This window comes from Dermochelys coriacea, chromosome 5, assembly GCF_009764565.3.
Source record: "Dermochelys coriacea isolate rDerCor1 chromosome 5, rDerCor1.pri.v4, whole genome shotgun sequence".
Taxonomy (NCBI): Eukaryota; Metazoa; Chordata; order Testudines; family Dermochelyidae; genus Dermochelys; species Dermochelys coriacea.
In genome coordinates this window covers 34156883-34184031 of record NC_050072.1, presented here as the reverse complement: position 1 = coordinate 34184031, position 27149 = coordinate 34156883, and the positions used below count along the sequence as shown (strand labels likewise).

Here is a 27149-nt window from a genome sequence, read left to right as displayed (position 1 = left end):
TCACTGGCAAAGTGTTGTAAGAGACAGCCCAGGCTGGAGAGAAAAGGGACACAGTGGTCTCAGAATTTCAGGTTGTACCCCAGGGGTCCTGTCACATACATGTTGGTGAAATCGTTAATCATGAAATAAGTTAATGTCAAGTGATATCAAATGGGCATATTTGAACTAAATAGATGCAAAATATCTTAATGCATGAGAAAAAACAGGTCCATTAAGCAAAGTCTCCAATTAAGCAAATTGATATTAAGAGAGCTTCTCAGCATTTGGAGCAGTTGGGATGAGAGCCTTCCATTTCCAGCAAATCTTCTCAGATATCAATTGTAACTTTAAAAAGCAGAAAATTAGCAAAAATACTTTCTTTAACACTATCATTCATTAAGCCGTTTTCATTCCTCTACTTCAAACCAAAGTATAAATATCTAAACATATGAGTATGTACCTTAATGGACATACCATAAATGTGTATCAGACTTTGCACTGTAGAAGTAAAACAATATTACAGTATGTGTCAAAAGGGGATAAACAAGCAACATAGCATCTGAATTATGTTAAAAATAATGGGAACTGGCATAATCAGGTCAAGAGGCAACCACGTAAAATAACAGAGCATACAGCACCAAGAATTGGGAGCAAAGCAATTTAATGGAACATGTAGATACTGCATGGGAATGGAGTTATGATCCCTTTAGGTCCTTCACTCTTTACTGCCAATCTTCTCACTTATACTACATATTGAAATAATTAGGGGAGTCAAATAAGTCGATAAAAGTTCCAGATATCCTCCAAATAAGATACAAACACAGGATAAAAAGAGTGCTAGAGGTTAAAGGTACCATAGTGCCATAACTCCAGTTTTATATGTCACTTCCTTGTTGCTCCTTTAACAATGTATAGTAGAAAGATTTCAGTAAATTGTCTGAAGTTATAGCACAGAACTTTTGAATGACAGTGACTACAAGGCGAATTTTCAGAGTGTTGAATGGAAGGGTTAAGTGGTGTAATTTCCATTAACATTCACTTATTGGGTCTTCAGAAATTTCTAAACCGTTTGGGATGTTTAATGCAGTGGACAAGGATTTATCAATACATCCCCTACCATAGTGAAAACGGTCCTGTTGTGTGCAACAGCAACTTTCACGGGTGTTTCTTAGAAAATGTGTTTATGACTTTGATATTCATTCCTCACTGGCAGACAATTTAATCTTTTCCCTTTGTCGTTCATAGGTCAGTCTTACTAAGTACAAAGATATATTTCTTTCTCATTCATGGAGTGCTTTGGGATCCTTGGATGGAAGCTGCTACTATAAGTGTATAGTACAGGGGTTCTCAAATTGGGAGTCATGAGGTTATTATTACATGGGGGAGGGGTTGTGAGCTGTTAGCCTCCACCCCAAACCCTGCTTTTCCTACAGCATTTATAATGGTGTTAAATATATAAAAATGTGTTTTTAACTTATAAAGGGGGGGGGGGGAAGGTCACACACAGAGGCTTGCTATGGGAAAGGGGTCACCAGTACAAAAGTTTGAGAACCACTGGCATAGTATTTGTTGTTATATTATGTTGTAACAATCTGCCTAGGGTGGATGTGTACTACTGGGTTACCTAGATGAAATCAGAAATGGTCAAATGTGCATCATAAACCCATATCACTATCAGAAATTCTCCTCTTGCTCAAGTGATAGGGCCTTTGCCTTTGGAGGAAGATTTGAAAATTATTCCGCTGCTGTGAAGATGCAGGTGGGCAGCACAGTGACAACTCTGTTGCCCTACCTGGCCAGAGGTTTATTACATCAAAGTTTCTCAAGTTGTGGTACGTGGAACATTTGTTATTGGTCTCTGAAGCGTTTACTTGTCATGTTATGCGGGATGCTGCTCATTTCCAGCTGTTAATTGTACTGAGTCAGCTAACACTCCATTAAATATTGTCCCACTGTGACTGTTCCATGTAACCCATTGCTGTAGTTATCAGAGAGGACGCTAGGTGATCATAAATAGGAAGGCAGGTGACCCACAAGACAATCTCTGTATTAAAATATGAGGCACATGATGGATATTTTGAGACCAGCGGGTGTTTAATTGCATTGCATGTTTATAACATGAAACGGAGTGTCTGGATCCCCGGTTTGCAAATTGGTTATTGATACACTGTCCAAAAGACACTGCTGGACGTCACAGATCACATTCAAAGCCAGGGTCGCTACCCTGAGGGCCTTTCAGCCTCCTTAAGTTGTAACCAATGTCCGGGAGAGCTTGTTTGTTACTGGGGAGAACTGCACCGGCTGGCTCATTTCATGCTGGGTCTAGATCCGAGGACCCCCCCCGCCGCCTGTACTAGCTCCCCCGCAGCTCTCCGTTCCCGCACCCAGCTCTGCCCTTGGGGCATCTGAGCCGCCCCACCGCCAGAGATCCCGGAGCACGAACTGCCCCGGCAGCCGAGCTGCGACGGAGCCAGGGGCCTTGGGGATCCACGTCCACCCTCTCCCCGGGGCCACCGGAGCTCTAGCCCTGTTATTGCCGAGGCCGGGGCTGAGGCGCCCCCCCGGTTTGCGGTGGGCTCAGCGCTGGGACTCCAGCTCCCTCCGCACTTTGGGGCTGGCTGGAGCCGCACTGGTCTGCCCTTGGCCCGGACCCTTTGGTCTCCTTGCCCCAGGCAGAGCGCAGGGCCCCGGCCCGGCTGCGCAGCCCCAGCCCAGGGGGCGGGCCGGGAGCGGGAGGCAGGGCCAGCGGCAGCCGCTCGGGCCGGGCGCAGGCGCTGCGGCCTGTTCCCCTGCGGGAAGCGGGCTCCGACCCGCCACGCTCCGTCCATGAGCTGCGAGGTGCGTCGCCCGCACCCGGGCCGGCCGGCGGGTGTTTACGCGGCACCGAGATGGGAACGGGGCAGGGGCAGCGGCAGCGGGCTCGGGGCGGGGCAGGGCAGTCAGCCGGGGCTCGCTCCCTGGCGCCTCAGGAGAGCCGCTTTGCCGGGCCCCGGGGCAGCCCCTTCGCTCAGGGCGTGCGGTGTGCGCCGGGCGGCGGCGGGGATCGGGTGACCCCGGGGCGCTTGGTAACCTGGACCCCCCCCCCTCCCCTCCCCCAGTACGCTCACCGTTCAGTCTGCTGCTGGAGTCACAAGAACACGCCCCCCCCCCGCCCCTTCAGTAACCAGTTGCAGCCTGGCAGCCATGAAGCATGGAGGGGCTGGGGGAGCCTGGCCTGCAGTGACTCTCCCGGTTACCGTGCCTGAAACCAGAGCCCCGGCCTGGCGTGCGATTTAAAAAAAAAAAAAAAATTATAATAATAATAATAAAAAAAATCGTAACGCTTAATCTGCAGGATCCTTCCTCGGAGGATGTCGCCGCGCTTGGGGGCCCATTTCCTGCGCGAGAACTAGCCCCTGAGGAGACAGGAGATGAAGCGTGTGTGATCTGACTGGCGATCTGTCTTTTAACAGGTGGTTGCGCTGTACTTTGCCAGGAGCGCTGAATTGGCAGGGGTTCGCTCTGAGATTATTTCTGTCCCGCGACAATTAACCTCTCTGCAGCTGTGGGAAGAAATTGTTAAAAGGCATCCAAGGTAGTTTTAGAGCATGCTCCTGGTGCTCCTCCAGTTTGGGGGGGGGGTTTCAACTGTTACCAGAGTTACAAATGGAATATAAGTTTCAGAGTAGCAGCCGCGTTAGTCTGTATTCGCAAAAAGAAAAGGAGGACTTGTGGCACCTTAGAGACTAACAAATTTATTTGAGCATAAGCTTTCGTAGCTTTTTTTTTTTTTTCCCACCAAATGCATCCGATGAAGTGAGCTGTAGCTCACGAAAGCTTATGCTCTAATAAATTTGTCAGTCTCTAAGGTGCCACAAGTACTGCTTTTCTTTTTGCAAATGTAATATAGTGGCATTCCGTGTGTGTGTCAGTTTTTCAGTATAATAAAAGTAGTGTAATCTGTTCTCCGTTTTGCTACTTGTGATCTTATTTGTTCTACAAATATGTTCAAAAGAGTATTTCGCTGATTTTTGCATTAAACTGGCTGGCATTAGTAGCAGCCCCTAAGCTTGCAACTGAAAGGCTATAATTAAATATAAGAGAGGGTCTTGCCTAAAATGAAACAAAATTGGGTTTTGCCATAGCAGTAGCAAGTAATCAAACTGGAATGTATTTTACCATGCAGCCGATTGCTGGATTGGTTACTAAAACCTAAGGACTTAGATCATTTTGTGCCCTGTAGTTTGCAAGTTTTATTCTCTTTATGAAAAGTGAATCAAATTATGTTTTGCAGTCACAAATTGTGCAAAGCTCTTGAAGATGTTACATAACCTACCCTGATTTGGGTGGAAAATGAAATTGTGTTTTGCCTTTCTGTCAGCGGTCACCACTGGCTTCTAACCAGGTCACTAATACCTTGACAGTCTTACTTGCCCCATTGGTACATCTACTTGCTTCTGGGCAATAGTATTTTCCCCCATCTGTGCTATACGCTTATGCAATGTATAATTCCTTTATTATGATTGTTTTTACCTTTTCTAAATAAAGCTTCACCACTCTTTTCTACTGCATGCATGTTATCTTCCCTATCTACTGTAGACAATCTATTTTTTATTTTGCTTGAAATAACCAGTTCAATTCCTATCTTTAGAAATTGTATTGGTTTGGTTCACCACCTGCCCTTGCCCATGAAAAGATAATCACCAAGTCCAAGGATATACAGTTGTTTGTTGTGATTTTTTTTAAAAGAAAACAGTACAAATGCAGATGCCTAAGTTGTAATCTTACTGACTTCAGCTTCCCTGTGCTGTGCACCAGTCAATTGTTCACATTTAACTGAGAATTCATGCAAACATTTTACTTAAATGTATTTATGCTACTACTAATCCTCCTCAGACTTGCTGCCATTCAGGATCAAGTGGTCTTTGCTGTTCGCCAGGAATACGTGCTTCTTGGTGATCAGCTTCTGGTCCTGCAGTCAGGTGACGAGGTTGCTATTATCCCACCTATCAGCGGGGGCTAACTCCAGGCAAAGACACTTGGGTATGTATAGCTTCTTCTTGTAAATGACCTCTGGGGGTTGATCAATTGAAACATTGCTGGAATTCTCTTTTTAATTTTCCTCTAGGGTCTAGTGATTTGTGGATGACTTTCCCCTTCTGCTGGAACTCTGTAAGCGGGTGTAACATGCATCCCCTGCAGTAGACAGCTGTGATGCTGACACTAAGATGTACACTGGTGCAGGAATAAATGATTAATGTATTTGCAACGGATTGGAAAAAGCTTTCAAAATACTTTGGGCTAGATTCACACAGAGACTTGGTTGCCTAGACTAATCACTGGGATAGGCATTCAGGCTTCCCGGACAATGAGTGACAGGAAATAGGCACCTAAGAGTGGGATTCACAAAAGCCAGCACACTAGGCAGGGAGTAGCATAAACTAGCCAATAGGAGATGCCAAGGAAAAGGATGTGTCCTAAGCCCGACCCCTCTCAAGGAGTTGGGTGCCTCCTTCTGCTTGGGATTCTCAGCTGTGAACCCTGTCTGAGTTAGGCACCAAAGGTGGTGGTGAAGGACCATCTCCCCCATAATTTTTGGCCCAACAGTGAGGGTACATCCCTGGGATGTGGAAGACCCCTGGTTCAAGTTGCCCCTCTGCCTGAGGGGGGAGAAAGTATTTGAACAGGGATCTCAGGTGAGGGCCCTAACCATTGAACTACGGGATGTTTTTGATATAGGTTTCCCTCAGTCTTTTGTGTTAGTATTGGAGCAGGAGGACTGAATCCTGTGTCCCCTACATCCTGGGTGAGTGCTCTAACCACCAGGCTATAGAATCATTCCCATGCTTTTGCACTCTCTCTCTCTGGCCCACTGACTAACTCATTATTTATCCACAATGGAACAGCTTTAATGGGAGAGACTAAGGGAGGCCCATATCAGACTATTCTATAGCTTAGTAACTACAGCACTCACTGGAGAGGTGAGAGATTCCTCTTCAAATCCCTTCTTCCCTCAAGCAGACGGTGGGACTCCTACATCCCAGGTGAGTACCCTAATCACTGGCCACAAGTTAGGAGGGAGGTCCATCACACCACCCCCTACTTTGTGTGGTGTTAGCCAGGGTCAGAGCATTCCTACGGGATTATCCCCACAAATGAGTTAGGAGGAGGAATGCATCAGGAGAGGTATTTCCAGTAGGGATAAGGAGGTTTTAGTACCGTTATACAAGGCACTGGGGAGACCTCACCTGGAATACTGTGTGCAGTTCTGGTCTCCCATGTTTAAAAAGGATGAACTCAAACTGGAACAGGTACAGAGAAGGGCTACTAGGGTGATCCGAGGAATGGAAAACTTGTCTTATGAAAGGAGACTCAAGGAGCTTGGCTTGTTTAGCCTAACTAAAAGAAGGCTTAGGGGAGATATGATTGCTCTCTATAAATATATCAGAGGGATAAATACAGGAGAGGGAGAGGAATTATTTAAGCTCAGCACCAATGTGGACACAAGGACAAATGGATATAAACTGGCCACCAGGAAGTTTAGACTTGAAATTAGACAAAGGTTTCTAACCATCAGAGGAGTGAAGTTTTGGAATAACCTTCCAAGGGAAGCAGTAGGGGCAAAAGATCTACCTGGCTTTAAGATTAAACTCGATAAGTTTATGGAGGAGATGGTATGATGGGATTTTGGTAATTAATTGATCTTTAAATATTCATGGTAAATAGGCCTAATGGCCTGTGATGGGATATTAGATGGGTGGGATCTGAGTTACCCAGGAAAGAATTTTCTGTAGTATCTGGCTGGTGAATCTTGCCCATATGCTCAGGGTTTAAATGATCACCATATTTGGGGTCGGGAAGGAATTTTTCTCCAGGGCAGATTGGAAGAGGCCCTGGAGGTTTTTCACCTTCCTCTGTAGCATGGGGCACCAGTCACTTGAGGGAGGCTTCTCTGCTCCTTGAAGTCTTTAAACCACGATTTGAGGACTTCAATGGCTCAGACATAGGTGAGGTTTTTCGTAGGAGTGGGTGGGTGAGATTCTGTGGCCTGCGTTGTGCAGGAGGTCAGACTAGATGATCAGAATGGTCCCTTCTGACCTTAGTATCTTGCATCTTCCATTGCTTTGTGCATCACACTGGGGCTTAGGTGTCCAGCTACCTAGAGTGAGGCAATAGTGTGCATGCTCAGAAGCCAAAAAATAGGCTCCCTGGAAACTTTAAATGCAAATACTTAGGTGCTAAGGAAGGTTGGGTACCTATGGGGTTTGGCAGCAGGAGTTGCAGGAAGACTAGTGGTGCGTAAGTCCCTTTGATAATGTGGCCCTTTAATTGTTGTATTTTTAAAGATCTTTTCATGCTTTTATAGTTGTTGGCTTTCAGTAGAGGTGCCAATCCTCGTGGTTGGCTAATATCACAACGAAAAGAAACCCATTTTACTTTGACTTTTTAAAATTAAGATGCTAGAGAGATGATTTAAAGCAATTTTGAAATATAAAATTATCATTTTCCTCTTTTTCTGCTAAAAGAACATCTCTCCTTTCAGACTAACAAATGTATTTGGGCATAAGCTTTCGTGGGCTAGAACCTACTTCATCAGATGCATGGAGTGGAAAATACAGGAGCAGGTATAAAATACATGAAAAATGTGAGTTGCCTTGCTAAGTGTGAGGTCAGTCTAATGAGACAATTCAATTGACAGCAGGATGCCAAGGGAGGAAAAATAACTTTTGAAGTGGAAATGCGTGTCCCATTTCAGACAGTTGACAAGAAGGTGTGAGTATCAGTAGAGGGAAATTAGTATTGGGGAAATTAGGTTTAGGTTATGTAATGACCCAATCACTTTATTCAATAAAGACCCAGTCTTTATTCATGCCTAATCTGATGGTGCTCCCCTGGAGTAAATCAATCATTTGGATCAGTGCTCTAGTTTTTTTTATCGTAGTAAGATTCCTTGCCTTCTTCTAATTTGACATTCTTACTATAGTCAGTCATACAATAGGATATGCTAGCACAAGGGTCTCTGCTAGCTGATCCCACTGAAGACTGGGCTCTAGACTTGGTATATTAAAACAAGGAGAGCCCCTGTACCTCCAGAAATTGCCAACAAGAAGTGCAATTAGTGTTTTCCCAGCAAAGGGGCTAAGAACTGATTTGGCATGGAGACTGACCTACTTTTTCACTCTACTGGTGAGCCCTACAGCTGAAGCACGTTAGTGGGTGCCATACAATTGCTGGATAAATTCCGGCCCCACAGCTGTTTAAAAAGCAGCTTCCAAATGGCCAATGTAACTAGAAAAGTAACTTTGACTTCTGTAGCTTTCTGTTTCCTTCCAGTGAAGCCATGAATGAAAGTGAAGATGAGCCCAAAGATTTCATCAAACTGAACTATGAAAAACTCTCTGCAGATGAAGTGTCAGAGCTGGTGATTTCTCCATGCTGCGGGGCTGTCTCTCTGTTCATAGGTGAGTTTAATGCTCCTAAAATAAATCCCTGGATGTGTGTATCCATCAGTAAGTAGAGCACAGGTCACCTCATAAGTTCAACCTCATGCTTCTGAGACTACTTAAAAAGTAAGTCTCTGGGACAAACCAATAATGTTTAGCAAATTATGTATTAATCATTTCGAGCAAGATCATGGCCAGTCCTCGTGCAATAAGGAATGAGGTCCTAAGGAGCCTCGTTACCGGTGTGGTCAGCCTAGAATTATAGCCCCTATATTTGGGGGAGCACAGGGACTGCTAGTTGCTCCCCTGGAGCACCTAACACAGAAGGAGATGCGGAATAGATAGAACTATGGTTTTGTAAACCCCATGTGCTGATCACCAGGGCTGTCCCTTCACCACCCTACAGTGTAGGGCTGGGGTTAAATGCCACAGTGTAGCCCATATGCAACTTACCTCTTCATAAAATAGTATCTGAAGAGATGAGACTTAATTCTAGCCTTCTGGTTAATATATCAGGACCTACATTTTCAGGACCCTGTGTGCTCAGAAGTGAGTACCATTGCATGAGTGCCTAAATTCCATACAGTTATTCATATTGTATGAGCATTTGCAGTGACAACAGGCACAACTTTCTAAACATACAGGGCCAGGTCTGTGCTAGTGAAGATGTTGCCATCTTGGGCACTGGTAACTCCAGCATGTAAAATCTGTGGGTTAAATTCTGTCCTTTTATACATGAAGAATTGCTAACGTACTAACAAAACGGTCACTTCCAGCTCATTGCAGTGAGCTGGTTAAACCTTTTCCAGAATAAGAAATATATAATTTAGACATTCTTAGATCGTATGCTCTTTGGGACAGGGAGTATATTTTTGTTCTAGCACAATGGGGTCCTGACCCAGGACTAGAGCTCCCAGGTACTATTGCAATAGAAATAAATAACTTACTTGTTTTTAGTAATTCATTTATGTTTAGGTACTACAAGGAATAACTTTGAAGGGAAAAAGGTGATTCACTTAGAATATGAAGCATACTCATCAATGGCAGAAGCTGAAATAAAGAAAATCTGTAGAGATGTTAGACAGAAATGGCCTTCCGTCAAACATATAGCAGTGCACCATAGACTTGGGTACGTATGGCCAAGATGTGTCTAACTAAAGGTCAGTATGTTTGTACTTGCATATGGTGTGGGCAGCAACCTGCATATTCTCTGCTGCGAAACCTGCCACTGAATCCACCCCTTACTGAAAAATTGTGCTGCAGTGTCTGGTCACTTTAAAAAATCGGTTTCCAGAGAATCTTTCAAAACATGAACCAAGTACAAACCAGTGTGGTGATGGCTGTCTGACTCTGCGTGTAGCCTGAAACACATTGAAAATAAAACTAAGATTTATCTGAAGCTGCCATAGTGTTTCCAGTCTCTTACCCTGGGGTACCACAGAATCCAAGGCCTTCACTACAGAACTTAAGTCAAGTTTACCAGAGTATACAAGGTCTAGAATACCTGGAATATCTTTGAAATAGGAGTTGCCAGGCATACTCACTGGGAGATCAAAGCTTTTTCCCAAGATTTGCCGATTACCTTTTTGTTGAGTTTAAAATGCAGATCCATTGGAAAGTAATGGCATACGAATCTTACCAGGTCAGTCCTGTACTGGGATCTCCTGAAATCAGTGGGTAGATGCAGGTTTTGGTGCTAGTGGAGCCTGATTCAGAATGAGGGTCTAATTTTGAGCATATCACAAATGGATGCCTCCCCACCTCTCAGCAAAAATTACCACTGTTCAGTAGTGCTAGGTTATGTCAAACTTCACTTATTTTTACAAAGTGAAAAAAATCCTCATAATTTGAAACAATCTTTACAAATTGTTTGGATGCAGAACTGTGCTATTAGTGGGCCAAACTTTCTGCCAGGTTCATGTATGCAGGTATACAGAGGCTAGAACTGACCCTTACTGATAGATACTTGTTCATTGGTAAAACTCAGTCCCTTGCATTGGGTTTCACAATCAATCATTTTTGCAAGTTAGCAAAGTTCTGCTCTATGCTGTATTGTCTAAAACAATTTTCCTATCTAATCCTATAAACTAGTTTAAAAAAGAAAAATTGAGGAAATATGTTTGTAAAAAGCATAGGATTTGAACATCTGTTGCTGATTCAAGTTGTGTGGGTTTTGTTTGTTCAGAGTATAAACTGTTTGAGACAAGGATGCTCATTTACTCTGTGGTGTACAGTGTCTTGGTAGAATGGGTCCCAGCCATTGTTGAGGACTTTGGACTTAACATTTACATTGCCTTACCATCTAATGTCCTATTCGTCTTTTCCTAGTTTAGTTCCAGTAACAGAACCAAGTGTGATTGTAGCAGTCTCCTCTCCACACCGAGTGGCATCTCTTGAGGCTGTGCAATACTGCATCAACACTTTGAAAACAACTGTTCCAATTTGGAAAAAGGTGAATTTAAGTATTATAGCTTACAAAAAGTGCCACCTCTCTGTCTCTGGGGTCTGATAGTTGTATAAGCACTTCAAATCATCAGCTATCCACTTCTGTGATTTGTATTGCAGAGGGATGTAAGGGACTGGGGTTATGGTCTGAGAGGATGATCAGTGCTTTGAGACAGGACAGGTTCTGGGTTCCAAATGTTCAGTTCTGAGGACTTGGCCCTTGAGTGTCAGCTTCCAGTATTTTGGATGTTGATATGAACAATTGAAATATCCTCCTTTCTAAAATGAAGGTTCAATAGTTTTATATGGAATAATGTAAAAGGCAAATGCATTAAAACTTGATCATCACGAGCAATATGTTTGCTGCAGCTTATACTTTCATTCATAAGCTCTGTAGGTGGACGCTGCACAGAACCCTACTAATCTGAGTGGCGATCTGCATAGGCATAGGTGTTTGCCTTCATGGAACTCATTGCAGAATCAGGGCCTGACACTGTATGCATCTCAAGACAGTGTTCTCTTTTTCTGTGTGTCTACCAAACACTATGGAAACTGATTGTACTGTATAACTAATAGCAGATTAGCTGACTTTTTGTGTACTGGTTGTAATTCTATGTAGCAGACTCCTGAAGCACTTCCCATTCTTTGTTTTTGTTTGCAGGAGATTTATGAGCAGGAATATTCTTGGAAAGAAAACAAGGAATGCTTTTGGGCAGATGTGGAAAAATAACTCCATCTCCAAAGTCACTATTAAAACTAACCCCCTCATGCTACAGTGCATGCAGATCAGCCTTTAGTTGTAGATACTTTACAGCAGTGGTGGGCAACCTACAGCCCATCAGGGTAATCCGCTGGCGTGCTGTGAGACAGTGTTTACATTGATTGTCCGCAGGAATGACTGCCCTCATCTCCCAGTGGCCGCGGTTTGCCGTTTCTGGCCAATGGGAGCTGTGGCTAGCATGTCCCTGGGGCCCGTGCTGCTTCCCGCAGCTCCCATGGGCCGGGAATGGCAAACTGTTGACACTGGGAGCCGTGGGCAGCTGTGCCTGTGGACAGTCAATGTAAACACTGTCTCACAGCCCGCCAGCGGATTACCCTGACAAGCTGCAGGTTGCCACTGCTGCTCTGCAGTAAATCTAACTAGTAAAAGCATATGCATTATAACAAACACGTCTTTCTAATTAAGACAGAAGATAATAGATACAGTAATTAGATTAAGTTCCCAAATTACAAAAAATGAAAGTTAAATCACCCAGCTGTGTTTTTTTTTTTTTAAGCTAGCTAGATCCTTTTTTAAAGCCATTTCCCCAAAAATTCTTAATTGAAAGGAGTCTAGTTTTATATACTATATGCTGCTTTAATACCTTTATTCTGGCACCTTGTGTGTTCCCTGCCAGATCACAACGTGACAATCAGCTTTGTGGTTTTTTTAATCTTAAAAATACCCTTAACTGGTTTTATATATAAAGTCAACATACCGGCTTTAAGATATTTGACACTTTTAAATTGATTAAACATTTTTGGTACAAGCAGAGAAAAAAATATAAATTATACCCAGAGTTACTAATGTTACTTGCCAGTAGCTTTGTTTCATAGAAATATTTTTACTGTAGTATCAGCTACACAGGTTCATCACATTAAGGAAATTTAAAGCTCTTTATTCGAAATGAGATCATGCACAACTAAATGCATTAGCAATAAAACACAAACTTAACTGAACCTTAATAGATGCATCGAGGTGACTAGTTTTGAAGCAGCTTTTGCAGCTGTCTTATTCTATGGATTAAAAAAACAGTAGTTACAAATTAAAACAGTGTTAAGTCTCTGACTTGAACTTACAAATGCAAGAATATTTTTAGAGTTAGGAATAAAACTTCTCATCTTAACTAGTTAAAAGGGCATTGCCATCTTGAAACAGGCAATTTTTTTAAAAAAAATAGTTCAGTAGATTTAACAGGAGGAACTAATTAGTTAATGGGGCTACTCACATAAGTAAGGTTACTCACATATACAACTTGATATTTGTATATGTATTGTAATATATTATACTGTAGAGGTCTCAACTGAGATCAGAGCCCCATTGTGCTCAGCCCTTACAAACCTAATGATAGCTTCCGCCCCAGAGAATTTATAATCTTAAATAGAACAGAGAAGGGGTGGAAAGGAAAAGCACAGGGATGTAGTGACTTGCCCAAGATTATACAACAGGCCATTACATAACACTTAAGCCCTACTTGTTTCACTGTTTCCTCAGTAGCCCTGGCAACTGCACAAAGCAAAAACAAAGACAATTTTCTCTAATCTTTCAGTCACAGTATATCTTTGGTATTAATTTCAACTAGAGTAAGTTTTAAAACAAAATCAAAACCCAAAACTTCAAAACAGAAGTGTGATTAAACCTGGTCCTTGTACTGTTTTTTGGTGTACTTCCTACTAATGGCAGTGGGACATCCCTGGGAAGAAGAGAAGCCACTCTTTGCATGTATGCATCTATTATGGGTGTCTAATGTGTCTATCACTTTGGTCCGTATATTTAGGAAAGGCAGAGTAAGTTATGGACTGAATTTTCCTTGTTCGGCATGTGCGAGTGAAGAACTATGCTATTTGGATGTGGCTTTGCTGTATGGATTGTTGAGTGCTATCAGATCCATGAATAAAGATCACTTCTACAGAGATCAGTATTGGTTGGGGGGAGGAGGAGGTTTAAGTGCAATTATTATACCTAGTGTTTCAAATTCTTGGCAGTAGGGGCCCCACTTCTGGGATCAAGCAAAAAAAATGGGTATTACTTACAAAGAGGTTTTGGACTAATGTGCAATCTCATTGGTAGTCTATGAACCAGGCAGAACCAGTGTAGTGCTTATATGCTAGCATTAAAACAGAAAATGACATTGCAAAGTTATACCTTATCTGGATCAGAGGCAATTTATGGAATTATGGATTTTCCTGGTGCTTCTTACCTGATCTGATGGATGGAAAACAGAGTAATCACTCATATATCCCCATCATATAAGCAGCTGGAGAGAAGATTGCAGATCAAGGGGAATACTACCTTCCCTCCTAGTAACCAGGCATAAGAAAGGAGAGGCATGTTGTGTTAAACTGCTAAGATCACACCATCTTTTTTTTGTGTCTGTCCTTCACGGCACAAGCATCACTTAATCTAAGCACAGTTTTAGAACAAGAAGTCTTAATTTGGAAATCTAATTTGGGTTTCTTCAGATGGACTATAAAATAGAAATGGAAAAGTTCCAAAAAAGCTTATACACATGTATTTAAAGGTTATGGGAGTTACTGGAAGTTATAGTAGAGATTGGATGTTAAGATACTTGACCCATTCAAACAACATCTGAAGACCATTGAGAACTGATTGATCCTTCCTTCACCTCTGTCCTATAATATGACAAAGGTACACCCAGCTAAACCAGCACAACTAGCATTAAATTGCGGAAATACTGTTTTATGCAGCAAATCAACAGCATTGGACATTAGGGTGATGTGCTTTAAAGATGTGCTAGAAACCAGAGTAATTCACTGTTGCAGGAGATCAGCAAGACAAATACTGGGCCTGAACAATGTAGGTAGCTGCAACCATTAGTGCTCGTTAAGATAATCAGATCTCCTGTTGCAATATGTAACAACCTCTTGCAGTCATCAAGAAAGAAATCTTTAACCCAGGCATTGTACCCAACATACTGTGATAGTATGGTGGTGAGATGGCTTTTGTTTGTCTGTGATAGTATGGTGGTGAGATGGCTTTTCTACAGCACAGTGCAAGGGCAGAGAGAACAACTTGTAGAATGCAAGAAACTATCACAGCATGGAAATAAATAATGGATTTGATGGCAGAAGCCCTTAGAGAAAATTATTCTCACTTGGCTTGCAATATTTGAGAGTAACCTGTGCTGTGACTGGATGATCACTTGTAGCTTAATATTTGAGGGACTTTTTAGTGTTGCTCTGGCCCTCATAGTATTTCATTATGTTTTTGAAAGTGGTTTAGGTTGATTTTTAACCATCAGTTGCATGCTGGGAGATCGTTAAAGTAATGAATGGTGCAGGAATGTGGATCAAGATCTATCCAGTAGATGTCAGTAGAGAGACAGCTGCAGGTGGTAGTGTTATAGGGGATCAAAACGATCTTTTTAGAAGGAATTTTTAAAAGTTACAGTTCTACATTCACCTTCCCTGAATTCAGTGTGTGTTGTGAAATAGAATACAGATGTTCAGTTCTAGTTGGCTAAAGGGACACGGCCAACTTGAAATTATTTTAAAAAGAGTTTAAAAGTACTACCTCTTTCCGGTAGCTATCGTTCCAGTTTTTGTGGTGTTACATACACATTTACCTACCTTTTGAATCTGCCCCCAATTTCTCTTGTTGTGTGAAAGACCCACAAAGGATAGTAGTGAAACTGATAACTATTTTTGTGTTAAATGCATATATTAAAAAAATCTGAAAATTGAGGCTTTATTCTAAACCCTTTTAGTAATAGTAATCTTAGGGAGTTGCTTATCCCAATGGTAGGTTTAAAAAATTACATAAATGATTTTTAAATGTACTGATGTCCTTTTAAATATTTTGAACCCAGTTTTGTAAAGATTGTCAGCCTGATATTAGCAGGGGTATATCTAAGAGTTTGCATCACAATATGCATTTTTTTAACAGAAGTTTTGATTTGAATGTTCACATTAAACAGTGCTGCCTTTATTTTTGGTATTAAACAAACTCACTCCAGTACATTAGGTGCTATGGCATTCTGTACCAAAGTGCAAAATATACAGACAGAGGGCAGAAATGTCACCAGAGAAGATTTTAAATCTTAACTGCATTTCTCAATGAGAACATCATTTTACAGTTCATTATGTTTAAAAGGTAATGAAATGGGGAAATTGTTAGCCTGATAAAAAGTAACCAACATATATAGTATTTGGTGATGTTTGATCTTATTTACCTTTATTTTATATGGTGCTCTTTCAAGTGCAAAACTGGGCTGTAATACAAAGTAGACGCGTGGAGGGTCTGAGGATCACTCAAAAGTCACTGTCAACTTGGAGGGGGAAGACTACAAACTGCTCCAAGATGGGAGGGAAAACCTGTTGTAATTTTAGAAGGGAGAGAGTATGTGGGAACTAGATACATGGATATAGCTGCACTGGTGCAACCCCTTAATGTAGATGTGCTGCATCAGTGAACTGTGACTTACACCAGCACAACTGAGCTTAGCAGTGTTGCTGCACCAGTGGCTAAAACTTGTAAGGCCCGAGGCACAGCTTCTTAGTATCCTCAACTCCTGGTTGTCAGCACCCTTGCAATATCATAACCCTAGGATTCTGCTACTGTAGCAAAGAAAAATTTTGCTGCCTTTTGTATAGTGGCATTTAGTAGAGCTTTTCACTCTTCAAAGCCCTGCTTTTATTATTTATTCTATATTCAGATATGTAACATCAAAGCGTTAGTATTTATCATTTGTACTATAGTAGTGCCTAGGGGCTCTAGGGCCTCATTGTGCCCATCACTGCACAAGCACATAACAGATGGTCTCTGCCCCGAAGAGTTTACAATCTCATTCCGAGTCCTCAATCTGATCATTTGTATTAAATCTCTATCTCACATTCCCCATTGGCACTGTCCAGTCTCCTGTGAGACTAATTTGAGATTTGCAAAGGACTTTACTCATATCGTCTAAACCTAAGCCACTCTAATTTGGATCTTGCACCAGTTTCACATTGTGTAACTCTTTGATTTCACTGGAGTTACTCCTGACTTCTGCTGTTGCAAGCAAGATTAGAATCAAAGCGCAGCACCACAAACCACCACATTGGAGATAAAACTTAACATCTTTACAAAGTTTTAAAAACTTAACCCCAAACTGTTATACACAGTACAATATACATCACATTTCCAGCATTATTTCTGAGGCTGTGCCCACCCGACAGTGCAATAAAATTACTCTTTACAAATGGAACTAACTATTTATGTAATAGAAAATACACATACCAAAAAACAAAAACAACCAAACACAAACAAACCAACCCACCAAACTAGTAACATTAAATTGCTAAGTGACAGATGCAAAACCCTACTTATGCTCTGCTTTCCTTGTAGTTTGAGAAGAGTGCTACTTCTAGACTAGGTGAAAAATCCTAACACCTGGGATAATGAAAAACCCAGTCAAGGCAAGTGAATGTAAATCACTCACTGCTTACTCAGCGAGTTAACTCACCTAAAACCCTGGATGTAATACACTCCTCTGAACATTCAGCTTGTGACTGACAATGAAAACTGGCTGCCTGCCTAGGTTCCATTACATGCACCACCAAAAGGTGCAAGAAATGAAAGATTTTATCATCCACTGCATTGTTAAATTCCTCCTCTGGCTTTGAATGCACATGATTAATTATGTATGAGGTTTTCGCAAGTACAGTATGGATGCAGTTGTTTTTTTCAAGTTGTTAGAACTGAGGCAGGAGACCAATTTTTATCTTCCACCTTAGGTCACATATGCACCCAGGGTTTATAACTGCAAGTCAGAACTTTGTTCTTTAAGGAATTGTTTAGAATACTACTTAATTTTTAAAAACTGAGTTTGGCCACAAACACAACTGGTAGCAACTGTCTTTATCGGTCAGACGATTGAGTTTGGAGATCCAGATTGTCTTTTAACATGTCACCAGAAAAAATATAATATGCAAATACAAAAATGTTGTAGGAAACAAATACACACCCGATAGCTGAATTGTTTTCAGTCTGTTATTCCAAATGGCACCTCTGCCAGCCAGGGAACTTGGTGGCTTGGCTGGCTACTGTTTACTGACTAAGACAACTTTGGGTAAAAACTTTCAAAAGTGTGTAAGTGATTTAGGAGCCTAAGTTCAATTTTTGAAAGTGACTTGGGCCCTTAGGAGGCTATGGGTAAAAATTTCTAAAGGCTCTAAGTGATGTAGGAGCCTTAGACACATTGATTTTCACATTCATAGAAGAGAGTGGTACTTTCAAAAATCTTTGCCTAAAGGCTAACTGTATATCAATAGGACTTAAACTCCTAAGTCTCTTTTGAAAATGGGATTTAAGTCCCTTTGAAAATTTTACACCCTTCAGATAATTGTCTATCAGACACCACCTTATTTCTAATAAAAATATGTAAAGAAAAGCATATCACAACAGGTGATGTGCTTGTTGTGAGGTTAAGTGCCTGTCATGAGAGTGAGGCAACCAAAAGTTCAATTATCTCAGCCCACAAGCCTGGTGTGGGCTCTTTCTTTAACATGGAGATTCTTAGCTTTTCAACCCTAAAATTCAAAGATTTTGTTTTAAAGCAAAGGGTATATAACATAAGGTCACTTAAATAGAAAAACGTTATGTAAATTAAACAGCATAACATAAGGCCACCTGAATAAGAGTTCCTTTTTAACTCTTAAAATTTTTCTTTCAAAAGTACTACAGAATTTTAGATTGTACAAAACATAAGTTACTTATAAAAGTTCTTTAACTATATAAGAACAAACAGCATGTGACAGTCACACTGCTTAATGCACCACTGAAAGGCACTTAGATACTACGAAGATGAGAGTGGTACAAGCACCAATATAGAACAGATCTTCCACTGTTCTTTGTCACACTAGCTGCACATTACTTAGCTTTTCCTGTGCCCCTATAATACACCAGACACTTTCTTTCACTCCTGCCTTCTTGCCAGCTAGTGAACTAAGGCAAAATCTTGCATCTTCTTACTCATGCCCATAGTCTGTGGGATTACTGCCATGAGTAAGGATTACAAATCCAAATAAAGGTTTTCAGTTCAGTTTTGCTCTTTGGGCTACAGAAAAATGCCAGGTAAATTTAAAGGTATTTTTATTAATAATAAATATAGGCCTGTTTTCTCCCTTGTTAGATAGTGAACACCACAAGACAAGCATTCAGAGAAGTAAAATTTAAATCCATTGGAGTACTGTTGAGATTTTGAAAACTGTCAGAGTAGCAACTAGTAATGACAGCAAGTCACAGTGAGTTTTCAAATTCAGATCTTCTGCCTTTAAAAGAGATAAAATATTCAAGGCAGCACTAAGGCAGGAACAAGTCTCATTCAGAAGTACTTTCCAAATGCCATACAGTGTAAAAAATTTAATTTTTGTCACCTTAGTGAAAGGAATATGGTGGTGTACTTCGGTATGGTATACCTATCCAGACATCCTGTATTAGGACATAGTCTGGAATCTTCATTCCCAAATCAGGATGCATTGCCCATTTTATAATATATACAACCTGTAATGTTATGGATTAGTTAAGACTCTGATTTGATCGGAAATGTGAGTCAGTTCTCCAAGGCAATCAAATTAAGCTAATAAGCAGCAAACTGAGCTTTTCTTTTCCATGTCCGGTATCAATATTCATCCTGCAATGATTTCATCTAGATCACTTAGTAGAAAAAATCATTTTTACCAGGAGCCTATTAACTTGGATTGATATTGTTCCAAAACAATCTGAAAAAAGTTACTCTATTTTGCTCTTTGTGGAACAGGAGTGGGATTTCTGCCAAAAGGTATTACTGTATATGCCAGACCTTCCCGATCCAAGGGCTAATTTGCTTGCAAGGAAAAAAATATACAAGAAAATATACTATAAATCATCTGTGGAAAAAACAAAACAAAACTGACCTGCAGTTACTCTTTCAATACAGAAGAATCTGTAAAATATTTTCACCCATAAAAAAACATTTTCATTCATTAAAAAACAAGTTTAAGAGTTACTGAACTTTAAGGCACTCCAGCTGAAGATCTGATTGGACCACAGCCATTGTTTGTGGCTCAGAGGGTTAATTCTGTATTCCCATCACTGTTGTCTTCAATCTTTGTCCTTTGTGAGTTCTGTAATTTCATCAATATCTTCTACATCCTTTGTCATTTTTTCATATTTTCTCTTGAAGAAGCCAAGCTGAAAGAAGTTTTGAAAATAGTTTGTCAGCTATGCATATTGTCTATTTTGTGCTGCCTGGTAACAAAAGGTACTAGGATTAGAAGATTCCCACATGCCATTTAAGAGTACATTTCTCAGCTGATAAATTTTTCTATCAGAACTTTTTTTTGATGAAAACTTCCATTTTTCCTCAAAAATTAGTTTATCTAAAATTTTCAGGTTGTAAATTGTTTTTTTTTTTTGCAACCTCCCTCCTCAAAAAAAAAAAAAATTTTTATGAAAGCATTTTTTTCCACTTTCATCAATATTTTTTTGGTGGCAGAAAACTATCTTTTCCCTACCAGCTCTCATTAGCAAGCTGTCAATTTAATTCAATTCAATTCAAGCTGATTCTTGACTCACACAGTAGCTTCTTCAAAAAAACAATGGAAGAAAATTCTCTAAAGCAGGCGGCATGTCTTCACCCACCTGCCCCCAACCTTCAGGTTCAAGTTGCTATGCTGTATAGCCCCAAACACAAATCCATATTTAAAAAAGGAGCTGCTGCTTGGTGCAATCAAGTGCCAAAGCAACAGAACTGTGCAGCCAAGTGTCTTTATGCCGAAGCATAAGATCTAGAAGAGCTCCCCAGGGAGCAGTTGCCTTGATACGCCAGAGAGCCCTTTAAACACCAATGCTTTGGCGCAGAGACAATCTGTTGCCTTTCCCAAAACCAGACACCCTGCTTCTCCTTAGTCCCTCCACTCCGTACCCCCACAAGCCTCTTCCTTTCTCCATCTTCCACTCACCCTGCCTGCCTCTTGCATATCCTTGTTCATTTTCCCATCTTTCCCCAAAGTCTACCCCCATCCCTCTGCTGCCCAGCCTGCCCCCTTCAAACATCGAAGGTATGTGCAGAGCACAGCTTGCGAGTCATGAAGGCAGGCTGACAGCATATCAGAAACCGAGGTGCCATGGTTATATAGGAAATCAGTGCTTAACCGTTCCCTGCATCAGTTTCCTTGTCTATTAAATGTATTATAATTTTCCATAATTCCCAGGACTGCTGTAAGGCTCTCGTTACGTTCTTTGAGATCCTCACATGCAAGGTACAATACAAATAAAAATATTTTTCTCCCCAGGTTGCAGATAAATGATTGTTCAGCATGATTACACAGTAATTCCTAAGATTATAGCCCTGGTGTATTCAGGTGGGAACTTCCGTTGGTTACTTTTATCGATATAAATATCTACTCACCTTCCATAAAACAGCAACCAATGCTAACAGCAGTAGGAATCCTGCCAGTATACTTCCTATCACAACTCCGATTGGTACCTCCGCTTTCTCCTCAGGCTTCATTATTGTCACTGGGATCTGAAAGCAGACAGTTTTATTTGTTGTGTGTCAACATTAACAATATTAACAAAGTTTTTCTAATCCCCATCTTTTATTTAGCTGGAACAGCTGTAGAGATTCCCTGGCAAAAGGCTGGAGGGCTGCACCAGAATTATTGTCTGATTTGCTGGTGTTAATAGCTATTTCCGATTGTTATAAATAGATATTTTCATTGTGATACATAGGCATCCCAGCTACAGATGGCACCATTGTTCTAGGTGCCATACAAAACACATAAGATGGTCTATGCACAGCCCACGGAACAAAGACGAAGCGTAATCTCGTCTTCATCACCTCCTCATTCCTTTAACGAAAATCCTTCTGCAGTGAATCTACGCACTGCAGACAGAGACCACTGCTAGATAAATCTCTCATACCCACAAAGACTTGGGGCTGGGATTAGGACTGGATGGTGCTGGTCCTCCATCTTCACAAAACAAAGGCCTCTGCTACTTCAGCTAAAAGAGCACTAGTCCAAACTGACAGTAGTAGCCAGTAGTACACAAGGCAGCAACATTATTCACTCAGTGTGCCGTTGTTTCCAAGAAGGCCAATGGCATTTTGGGATGTGTATCCCAAACAGATCCTAGCACAATTGAAGATCGAGGGATGTGATCGTTCCCCTCTATTCGACATTGGTGAGGCCACATCTGGAGTACTGTGTCCAGTTTTGGGCCCCACACTACAAGAAGGATGTGGAAAAATTGGAAAGAGTCCAGCGGAGGGCAACAAAAATGATTAGGGGACTGGAACACATGATTTATGAGGAGAGGCTGAGGGAACTGGGATTATTTAGTCTACAGAAGAGAAGAATGAGGGGGGATTTGATAGCTGCTTTCAACTACCTGAAAGGGGGTTCCAAAGAGGATGGATCTAGACTGTTCTCAGTGGTAGCAGATGACAGAACAAGGAGTAATGGTCTCAAGTTGCAGTGTGGGAGGTTTCGGTTGGATATTAGGAAAAACTTTTTCACTAGGAGGGTGGTGAAACACTGGACCGTATTACCTAGGGAGGTGGTGGAATCTCCTTCCTTAGAAGTTTTTAAGGTCAGGCTTGAGAAAGCCCTGGCTGGGATGATTTAGTTGGGGATTGGTCCTGCTTTGAGTAGGGGGTTGGACTAGATGACCTCCTGAGGTCCCTTCCAACCCTGATATTCTATGATTCATACACACGAAAGTCCACACATTATCCTCCCATCCTAGCAGGCAGATGGCTTCCTGCTCTTGGCCTTCAGGTCTTAACAGCCTACTTGGAACTACTCTAAGATCTGTACTAGTTCTTCCCCGCCCTTAATGTTAGCCAGGTTTCCACTACCAGTTCTTAGCTTGAGGAAGCGGCAGCAAGAGGAGATGGGTCAAGTTGGAAGGACAGAAAAGGTGGAATTGTGCTAGGTTCTGTTCTTCCCTTGAGTTCCCTGACATTGCCATGGTTTCTCACTGGTCAGAATACAGAGCCCCCAAACTATCTGGAAATTAACTCATTTTCAGGTTACAGCTACCAAGGAACTAGTTAATTGTGCATGGGTTAAGTCTGATTATAAATTTGGATGGATATTTACAATTGCTCTTATAGACCTATTAGTCTAAGGTTTATAAACTTCACATCTGGTTAATACTACTTGCAAGTTTCAGGAACTTTAAACTTTTTGGAGGCACATTTTAATTTTCATATGTGAGTAGTTAATGTTTATAAAGAGTTATAATGGGAACAGGTTTTGCTTGCTGTGAAACCTGATAAACTACAGCAATGCATTTTTTCAGGGTTGCTTGCTCTCAGCTTTGCCTGGTGGAATTTAGTCTCAAGCTTTCTGGGAAAGCCACACTGACACGTCAATGATTTAAGACATTACCATTGGAACTCTGTTATTGTGTTAGGTGTGGCTATGTGTATCCATTTCACTGCAACAATCTTCATGCATTTTATAACTGAACAGCCACAATAATGATTTTAGCAGGTAAACTTTCTGTACTTTGTTCTCAACTGGCAGTGCTTTCTAACTGGAAAAAATCTGAAGATTTCTCATACAAGTACATCTGAAAAGCTCCTCCACCCAATTATTCAGGGACAACGTTCAATTCATTTATGCTGAAAACAAGCTTCTCTAATTTGCAATGGGGAAAAGCTGCTTGTATGTGATGGCTGGCTGATACTGTTACGGATATTAAAATAATGCTGAAGCTACCTCCTTTGAAAAGGCAGATCTACACTTTGAAAAGTCACTACATGCAAATGGCATTCTCTAAGGGACTGTGAGCCCAGCTTGCATTGTGGCACAAGAGAGTAAGGGGCCATAAGATACCTTAAATATCTCAACAAAATCTCTCATCAAAAAATCCAAAGATTTTAAAATTATTTGGTAAGGGATTCGCAGCCAGGCATGTTACCATCTGGTGTGGAAAAGGGGAAAATTTGAGAAGTGAGGGAAAGAGATGGAGAAAACCTGAATTTACATACAAACCTCTGGTGGCAGGGAGACTTGAGGGTTCAGTTTATTTGGAGGAAATGTTCTTTGAAATAAAAATACTGCAAACTAATATCTCCCCCCACCAACCACTAAAATATGGCCCAAATCACACCTGCAATATGAACCATTCAAATCAGTGTCAAAACTTCCACTGGAAATCGGTGTGACCAGGATTTCACCCTAAAAAAAACTAGAAATGGGTTCCCCCGCCCCCCAGGTGATGTGGAATCACTAAAAAGTGGAGTACACGCATACACTCTTCCAAATATTCATTCTGCACACCATATATATTTTTCTAATTCTCTATTGAACACATGCTGCTGTAACTGAACCTCCCATAACTCAATTGTGGATCAAAGTTTTATAGTGCAGGATACGTAAAAGATTACTGTAGATTAGGGCTGTCAAGCAATTAAAGAAATTAATCGTGATTAATCGGGTGATTAAAACAATTAATTGCACTGTTAAACAATAATAGAATACCATTTATTTAAATATTTTTGGATGTTTTCTACATTTTAAAATATACCGATTTCAATTACAACACAGAATACAATGTGTACAGTACTCTATTTTTTTATTACAAGTACTTGCACTGTAAAAAATAGTATTTTTCAATTCACCTCATACAAGTACTGTAGTGCAGTCTCTTTATCATGAAAGTTGAACTTACAAATGTAGAATTATGTACAAAATATAACTGCATTCAAAAATAAAACAATGTAAAGCTTTAGAGCCTGCAAGTGCACTCAGTCCTACTTCTTGTTCAGCCAATCAAGTTTGTTTACATTTTTGCAGGAGATAATGCTGCCCACTTCCTGTTTACGTCACCTGAAAATGAGAAGAGGCATTCTCATGGCACTGTTGTAGCCAGCATCGCAAGATATTTACATGCCAGATGTGCTAAAGATTCATATGTCCCTTCATGCTTCAACCACCATTCCAAGGGAGATGTATCCATGCTGATAACAGGATCTTCTCGATAACAATCCAAAGCAGCATGGACCAATGCATGTTCATTTTCATCATCTGCACCAGATACCACCAACAGAAGGCCGATTTTCTTTTTTGGTGCTTCGGGTTCTATAGTTTCTTTATCGCAGTGTTGCTCTTTTAAGATTTTTGAAAGCATGCTCCATACCTCGTCCCTCTTGGATTTTGGAAGGCACTTTAGATTCTTAAACCTTGGGTCGAGTGCTGTAGCTATCTTTCAAAATCTCACATTGATACCTTCTTTGCTTTTTGTCAAATCTGCAGTGAAAGTGTTCTTAAAATGAACAACATGCTGGGTCATCATCCGAGACTGCTATACCAGGAAATATACGGCAGAATGTGGGTAAAACAGCAGGGGACATACAATTTTCCCCGAAGGAGTTCAGTCACAAATTTAATTAATGCATTTTTTTTAAATGAGCGTCGTCAGCATGGAAGCATGTCCTGTGGAATGGTGACTGAACCATGAAGGGGCATACGAATGTTTAGCATATCTGGCATGTAAATACCTTGCAATGCTGGCTACAAAATGCCATGCAAATGCCTATTCTCACTTTCTGGTGACATTGTAAATAAGAAGAGGGCAGCATTATCCCCTGTAAATTTAAACAAACTTACAGAGATTGGCTGAATGAGAAGTAGGACTGAGTGGACTTGTAGGCTCTGAAGTTTTACGTGTTTTGTTTTTGAGTGCATATGTAACCAAAAAAAAAAAATCTACATTTGTAAATTGCATTTTCACCACACAGCGATTGCACTACAGTACTTGTATGAGGTTAATTGAAAAATACTATTTCTTTTATCTTTTACAGTGCAAATGTTTGTATTCAAGAATATATACTATGATTTTAATTACAACACAGAATACAATACATATGAAAATGTAGAAAAACATCCAAAATATTGAATACATTTCAATTGGTATTCTGTTTAACAGTGTGATTAAAATTGTGATTAATCACGATTATTTTTAATTGCGATTAATTATTTTTTGAGTTAATCGCGTGAGTTAACTGCGATTAATCGACAGCCCTACTGTAGGTTTCAGAGTAGCAGCCGTGTTAGTCTGTATTCGCAAAAAGAAAAGGAGTACTTGTGGCACCTTAGAGACTAACACATTTATTTGAGCATAAGCTTTTGTGAGCTACAGCTCACTTCATCGGATGCATTCAGTGGAAAATACAGTGGGGAGATTTATATACATAGAGAACATGAAACAATGGGTGTTACCATACACACTGTAACCGGAGTGATCACTTAAGGTGAGCTATTACCAGCGGGGAGGATGGGGGTATCTGATAATCAAGGTGGGCCACTTCCAGCAGTTAACAAGAACGTCTGAGGAACAATGAGGGGTGGTGGGAGGGGGATAAACATGGGGAAATAGTTTTACTTTGTATAATGACCCATCCACTCCCAGTCTCTATTCAAGCCTAAAGTTACTTGTATCCAATTTGCAAATTAATTCCAATTCAGCAGTCTCTCATTGGAGTCTGGTTTTGAAGTTTTTTTGTTGAAGTATTGCCACTTTTAGGTCTGTAATCAAGTGACCAAAGAGATTGAAGTGTTCTCCAACTGGTTTTTGAATGTTATAATTCTTGACGTCTGATTTGTGTCCATTTATTCTTTTGCATGGAGACTGTCCAGTTTGACCAATGTACATGGCAGAGGGGCATTGCTGGCACATGATGGCATATATCACGTTGGTAGATGCGCAGGTGAACGAGCCTCTGATAGTGTGGCTGATGTGATTAGGCCCTATGATGGTGTCCCCTGAATAGATATGTGGACACAGTTGGCAACGGGCTTTGTTGCAAGGATAGGTTCCTGGGTTAGTGGTTCTGTTGTGTGGTGTGTGGTTGCTGGTGAATATTTGCTTCAGGTTGGGGGGCTGTCTGTAAGCAAGGACTGGCCTGTCTCCCAAGATCTGTGAGAGTGATGGGTCATCCTTCAGGATAGTTTGTAGATCCTTAATGATGCATGTAGGATTAATTTCTTAAATCACAAATAACATTTTCTACAATCAGTTTCATGATCTTGTTTTGCTGGTGTAATTAATGTATAAGAATTAAATTAGGGTAACAAAAGAGACATTTGATATGTATATATTATATAATCTAGGACACTCCAAGTATCATGCTAGTCCAGGGGTGGCCAACGTGAGCCTGAGAAGGAGCCAGAATTTACCAATGTACATTGCCAAAGAGCCACAGTAATACATCAGCAGCCCCCATATCAGCTCCCACCCTCCAGCCCCTAATGCCTCCTGCCTGCTCACAGCCCTGAAGTCAGCACCTCCTGCCTGCTGCAATCAGCTAATTTGCATGCGCAGGAGGGTCTGTGGGCAAGGTGGAGGAGCAAGGGCATGGCAGGCTCGGGGAAGGGTGGAGTAGGGGCAGGGCCTCGGGCAGAGCAGGGGGTTGAGCAGTAAGCACCCCCCGGCACATTGGAAAATTAGCTCAAGCCCTGTAGCTCAAGCCCTGGAGTCAGCGCCTATGCAAGGAGCCACATATTAACCTCTGAAGAGCCGCATGCGGATCTGGAACTACAGGTTGG

The 27149-nt window shown here is 41.1% G+C and overlaps 3 protein-coding genes across 7 annotated transcripts in view; 2 read left to right on the top strand and 1 right to left on the bottom strand.

Annotated features, from left to right (window-relative positions):
- The first annotated feature begins 2829 nt into the window (after window positions 1-2829).
- LOC122455401 (molybdopterin synthase sulfur carrier subunit-like) lies at window positions 2830-8420 on the top strand. 3 transcript variants are annotated; one of them, XR_006281778.1, is made up of 5 exons: window positions 2830-3044; window positions 3432-3553; window positions 4855-5001; window positions 5087-5188; window positions 8293-8330. XR_006281778.1 is itself a non-coding variant. In XM_043515466.1 (4 exons), the coding sequence occupies exons 1-3, from the start codon at window positions 2868-2870 to the stop codon at window positions 4979-4981; spliced, it is 426 nt and encodes a 141-aa protein (XP_043371401.1). In that variant the 5' UTR covers window positions 2830-2867; the 3' UTR covers window positions 4982-5001; window positions 8293-8420. The 3 variants fall into 3 exon arrangements, 2 of the variants coding, with proteins under 2 accessions (XP_043371401.1, XP_043371400.1); XM_043515466.1 differs by lacking the exon at window positions 5087-5188 and having other exon boundaries at window positions 8293-8420; XM_043515465.1 differs by lacking the exon at window positions 8293-8330 and having other exon boundaries at window positions 5076-5188.
- On the top strand, window positions 5076-18886 carry LOC119856337 (molybdopterin synthase catalytic subunit-like). Of its 3 annotated transcripts, none has more exons than XM_043515464.1 (7): window positions 5076-5188; window positions 7502-7583; window positions 8275-8420; window positions 9378-9531; window positions 10731-10854; window positions 11509-11615; window positions 11667-18886. In XM_043515464.1, exons 2-6 carry the CDS (start codon window positions 7510-7512, stop codon window positions 11575-11577), a joined length of 567 nt encoding a protein of 188 aa, XP_043371399.1. In that variant the 5' UTR covers window positions 5076-5188; window positions 7502-7509; the 3' UTR covers window positions 11578-11615; window positions 11667-18886. The 3 variants fall into 3 exon arrangements, with proteins under 3 accessions (XP_043371399.1, XP_043371398.1, XP_043371397.1); XM_043515463.1 differs by having other exon boundaries at window positions 11509-11622; XM_043515462.1 differs by having other exon boundaries at window positions 11509-18886.
- The window catches only part of ITGA2 (integrin subunit alpha 2), a 92516-nt gene continuing 77456 nt past the window's right edge, over window positions 12090-27149 (bottom strand). The window contains 2 exon segments of the mRNA XM_038403711.2: window positions 12090-19779; window positions 20999-21115. Coding sequence (XP_038259639.1) covers window positions 19690-19779; window positions 20999-21115 — 207 coding nt within the window. The 3' untranslated portion in view covers window positions 12090-19689.